The sequence below is a fragment of the Ptychodera flava genome (genome assembly GCF_041260155.1).
Source record: "Ptychodera flava strain L36383 chromosome 3 unlocalized genomic scaffold, AS_Pfla_20210202 Scaffold_25__1_contigs__length_14229661_pilon, whole genome shotgun sequence".
NCBI lineage: Eukaryota > Metazoa > Hemichordata > Enteropneusta > Ptychoderidae > Ptychodera > Ptychodera flava.
The window spans coordinates 825,344-830,798 of NW_027248279.1; the positions used below are offsets into that span (position 1 = coordinate 825,344).

The 5,455-nt window shown below is 34.0% G+C and overlaps 1 protein-coding gene across 1 annotated transcript; it reads left to right on the forward strand.

Annotated features, from left to right (window-relative positions):
* The first annotated feature begins 264 nt into the window (after nucleotides 1–264).
* On the forward strand, nucleotides 265–4,641 carry LOC139125334 (uncharacterized). The gene is made up of 5 exons (XM_070691427.1): nucleotides 265–344; nucleotides 657–975; nucleotides 2,763–2,871; nucleotides 4,011–4,138; nucleotides 4,450–4,641. Exons 2-5 carry the CDS (start codon nucleotides 889–891, stop codon nucleotides 4,633–4,635), a joined length of 510 nt encoding a protein of 169 aa, XP_070547528.1. The 5' UTR covers nucleotides 265–344; nucleotides 657–888; the 3' UTR covers nucleotides 4,636–4,641.
* Nucleotides 4,642–5,455: the final 814 nt, after the last annotated feature.

Here is a 5,455-nt window from a genome sequence, read left to right on the forward strand (position 1 = left end):
TATGAATCTCTCGTGTTTTTACTTATATCTTACTGGAAGAGCTTTTTGCAATGTTATTTTCCACAAAATAGCAGAAACTGTTATATTCACCGTCCAAGCTTACTGGTTCATAGTCTAAAGATGGTATTGACTGTTGCCAACTAAATCGATACTGTCACGTGTTGTCCACAATAAAGCTTTCGCGGTCATCTTTATCACATTTATCCTCATTATTTTATATGATGGCTAGTTTTTTTTCATTACCCATTTTTATTTATTGCAGAGACTTGATGAAATAAATCACTATATCCTGCATGTTCAAGGGCAGAATATCACTCTGAATGAAAGTATCTTAGTAACAGAAGGTTTGCATTGTATTCATCTACTTTTTCGAGGGTCGTTTGCAACAGCTTCTATCTTGTTCCTGTGGCCACTAAATCAATACCTTGACGTACAACCTGAGTAGAAATACATCGACTCGTCTATCTGTATGCAGTAGTAGTTACGTTGTTATGAATGGTAACAATGACGTGTGTTTAAATTATATAAATTTGGGAATGAAAGTCATAGTTACTATATATAAATCAGTATAACAATATATTTTCGACATATAGCAAGCCAAAATCACAGCTGTCTTTATAACGAAAGTATACACTTATATTTTGTGTGCTTTACAGAAATACTAAGAAACATGCAACAAATCATGGACGACATCTTTCAAACTACCGCTGAAGACCGACCGGAAGTTGAAAATCACATAACAAAAACATTGTTGACAATGTTCGATGAGCTAGCCATGTTCATACTTAACAAGACTAAGCATGATGATGGTGCCATTGAATTCAAGACAGGCTATTTTTCTTCATCTTGGAAAAGAACTCTTTAGAGAACCTGTGCAATACAACGTTGATGGTCGGAGCTCATAGTGGAATTGAAATTCCTCCACTAATAAATATCTCACCTTATTTGTCACGAAATGTAACAGTCAACAGAATGGTACGTAAACTTCATTAAAGGAGGAGAAATGACAGTGCTTTAAAGTCTTACAATAACTCGTTACGTTGAGACTATGCGCGACAGAATTTGTTGCCGTTAACAATCTCTCACTGCTAAATCCTCTCCCGTGTGTCTCTCTGTCTTTCTGTCTGTCAGTCGGTCTCTGGCACTCTCGATGTCTTTCTTGTTGCTCTGATAGACAAAATACAGTGACAAAAAGTGGTCACAAAATGAAATGTGTAAAAGACAACAAGTGTCTTTTCTTCATGACTGAAACAGTGGTAATAATATGCTGTGACCAGCTACGTTGTTATGACAAGAGAGAGAAAAATAGACATATAGATAGAAATATATCAGAGATAAAGGTATAGATAAGATGTAGATAGATAGATAGATAGGTAGATAGATAGATAGATAAAGAAAGAAAGAGATGAACATATAGGAATATTTATCGACCTATTGATTGATTGGCTGATTGAGTAGATAAACAAACAAATGAACATGTGCAACTTCTAGTGTAAAAGAGGAGTTATATCACCTTGAGTATGCACTTTCACATCTAAATTGATGATTATCTTCCCGTTAGCTCTAGGAAAGGATATGACTTCTGTGAAATCTAATACAGAAGTTTCATACCAATGTATGCAAAATGATTAACAGTAACAAGAGCAAAAATGAGCAACGTAGGAACAATAGCACGTATATAGTCACAACAGAAATTTGTAAACTGCTATGATTAGACGTAAGAGATTGAAGACCAAGTTCTGATCTTTACGAAAAAACAAAAACAAAACGTTTTAGTCAAAGTGCAAAGTAATTAAGCTGCATATAGCGAATTGTTTTTAAACAGTTAAATTATCCACACTAGAATGACATGGTACTGCAAACTTGGATAGAGGTAACAGTCTTGGAATTGACGATTGCATTTAGTTACCATCCTTAAAATGTTTATTGGGATACAACTATTTTAATCGAGCATACTTATGGGGGAAAGTAGTCTGATATTACATATTTCTGTCGCAGCTCTTGTTCATTAGCTTCCTCTCATTATTGCTTTACACGTTATTGTAAGTTTTTCCCAGTAATTCCTAGAAGAAATTTGTGACATCGAACGCAGTACTAGTGTTATAATCAAGCAATACACCACACACCAAAGACTGTATGTCACAGGATCTTTACCAGTTGATATACTGGTTAAAATCAAGGAATTCCATGCTATTATAATAATGCAAAAAAATCGAAATTATGGCGTAAAACGTCGAAAATAGAATTGTTTTCTTTAGCTGATAGCTAGCACGTCTTCAAGCAATCCAATAGTGTAAATATAGCAGTTAATTTTATGTTTGACAACTCAGATGGCAGTATTAGCGCCTACAATAAGATGGTAAGGTATGTTACGCGGTAGAGAATCTCGGGGAGGCACTTGTGATGTTACTTATATCGCGATACAACAGGAGTGTGCATAATGCTGTAAATGTATACTCTCCGGACCCCTAAATTATTATCCATTTCAGTTTATTTGAGTGTTTTAATTATGCTCAGTAACACATTATACAAATGTTTACAATTGTTGAAGAAGTGTGTATGTTAATTAGGCTAGCTTATGCGTAACCGTAGGAATGAAATACGAATCCTGCAAAGTATTGATGTTGATATGAAAGAGATGGCGATTAAGTGTCGACATTTTGATGGTAATTATATGCCCTACTTTCCATCGTTGCCAACGATTAGTTTGCGACAAAATTTGCTAACATTACACCTTATACATAGTTTTTATACTGCCTCAGATACTTCGTATTGGGAGTTTTGTTCACGTAATGACAAACATGACGGACCAATTCACGACGGATATACTAACTCTGTCATTCAGGAATGAAGATGGCGAAGAGATAACAGGTATGTCAGAAGAAAGAAAATACTGTTTTGTTATAAACCAATCAAGATATTTCTTACAAATAATTAGTAGTTCCATAGACTGACAACACTGTCTTTCCAGACGAAGATTGTATTTGTTATAGATGAAACAATTATTTTGGGAGAATAAAAGCACGCCACACACTTCAATCGTCTTTATAAAATACCGTAAGTTATTTAGCACTTAAAATTAATGAAAATTAGATATTTTGCTTCGTGTACATTTTAGACTTTACAATAAAATATTATATAAATTATTTGAAACGCAACAAAACGAAAAATGCACAAAATCGTTACTTAGAAATACGTCTTAAGACGATAAAATATCACACTAACATTTTAAAAACAGGCGTATAGCTCTGTTATATTTATCAACAACGGTTTGAGATAGCATACTTCACTTTTTTGTTCACCGGTTATGGTTACTGAACTTTAAAGAGCAACAATGTAATAGTAATGTTAAGAAATGTCAAAATATATTGATTACATTTTTCACAATGGTCCTGCACCAGCAAAGTCCTATAGGTGGTTATGTGGAAAGCAATTTTCGATGGGAGGCGCCGAAGAAATACACACTAAATCATTATTCATAGTGTTGTTGTCAATGCAATGGTATTACGTTCGAAAACTGCACTCATATCATCTGCTTGTATTGTCTTTAGTTTGTTATCATCTGAAAAACAGTGAAAGTATCTGTATAGGTAACATTTTTTCTAACAACGCTAATCATATCAATCTCTGAAAGATAATAATGCATTCATCACCTGAATATTTGTAAATTTACTCTTGAACAAAAAGATGGTTCGAAACCAAATGCAACACTTGTAAAAGTGCACACTCAAGTTTGACCACATAGCGTTTGGTAAACATTAGCGCTTAACTTAGTCTTTTGAAAATTAAGTAATCCTAGAGTCACAACTCAAAAATAGCCCCTACATATACACATAATAAGCGCTTAAACTCAATTGAAGAAATATGTCGCTAAGGGAAAACAGTGACATTTTAATAACATCATTGTTTTTAAGCTGAGTTGAAAGAACAAGACTATCCAGTCAATAAGCTTCAATAGTACGTTTAGTCCCACACTTGTGTAATAGAGCGCACAATATGATTGATTTCAGTGCAAAATGCATCGCAGGATATACTGGGCGTATGGCTAGGCAATCGCCATACACCGTCGGGTGAAATTGTGTTAACTGGTCAGTATGTTGAAGCTGACGCCGCTACGCACTACGTCTTTGAGATTACGGTAATTACTTCGATTTATCTTATTCGGTTCCATTTTAATAGCATTTCCCGTTAACAAAGTGTTCTGCCTTACAACTTAAATGTCACAAAGTGATTGCCCGTCCAACTTCTTTTAACTGTTTGTCTGATTTTTCTCTGTATACATACAAGAATATGCACCATCACATGTCTTTAAATGACAACCGCTTTTTGTCAAATCAGCTGTAAGTCCTTTCCTCTTAATGGCTCTCATTATTAACGGTGTTTTGGGTTTTCATTACGGTCATTGCAGCATATATGTTAGTTAACTTTGATTTTTTTTGCAATTTTCAGATTTTGAAGCCACACTATGCAATGCAGGTAATGCTTGAAACGTCCTCACCGGTCTATGATAACACCACTGTGTGTGTTTCAACGGAATACCCGGAAATTCAAGTAGCCATGGTGGTTTTCAGTTTTGTCAAGAAGAATCTTTCGACGGCAGTGATGCTAATATCTTCCTTCCGGAAGAAAATATGACCAGGACAGGGAGTTATTTTATTATCTTCGATCTGATATACAGTAGGTGGTATAATTCTATGTAAAAATAATAATTGATAATTATAATTTGTCTGTGAAGCACTGATGGAATATCTGAAGATCAACAGCTACAGCATTGACGCTTTCGGAGATCGGATATTGACTATACTTTACCCTTCTCAGAAATAACAAAGTGTGCATTTCGCGAAAGTTATGAATTCTGAACAGCAAATATTGAGGGATTTTGCTTTGAGGTGATTCTCAATTCGACCATATTTCAATATTTATTATTGATCCTTCACTGCTAATCGAGAAGCAAGAAACAAAGGGCAATATTTCAAGTTTTAAAATTAAGTTTATTGCATCATTGAGTCTCTCATTCAGCTATCTACACACAATGTATGGTCAGTTTTACTATATGTGAATATCTTTGTTCATTGTTTTTGCTTCAGATGTGGTCCAGCATTTTTTTTTATTTGTCATGTTAAATAAATATATGTACGAAACAATGTAAAGCGGGTATACTGATACCCATAGTTCGATTGTCAATTTTACCATGTGGCATTTAATACACTCGTTCAAATACTTGAAGTGTGCAAAATGGGCAAGATTTTTTTGTTTATTTTTCTTAGGTCATGGTGTAGAATTCATCGTGTCAACCACGCAACATAGATGCAGTTACTCTTTTGACAACGCAAACACCTGGCGAAGTATCGATGCAAAGTAAGAATACTATATATATATATATATATATATATATATATATATATATATATATATATATATATATATATATATATATATATATATATATATATAT

Bases quoted from the DNA above. Each gene is read 5' to 3' on its own strand.
- LOC139125334 (XM_070691427.1), top strand. From the start codon at position 889: ATGGTCGGAGCTCATAGTGGAATTGAAATTCCTCCACTAATAAATATC. The intron at 976-2,762 runs GTACGTAAACTT...ATACTGCCTCAG, and splicing joins ATGTAACAGTCAACAGAATG to ATACTTCGTATTGGGAGTTT. The intron at 4,139-4,449 runs GTAATTACTTCG...TGCAATTTTCAG, and splicing joins ACTACGTCTTTGAGATTACG to ATTTTGAAGCCACACTATGC.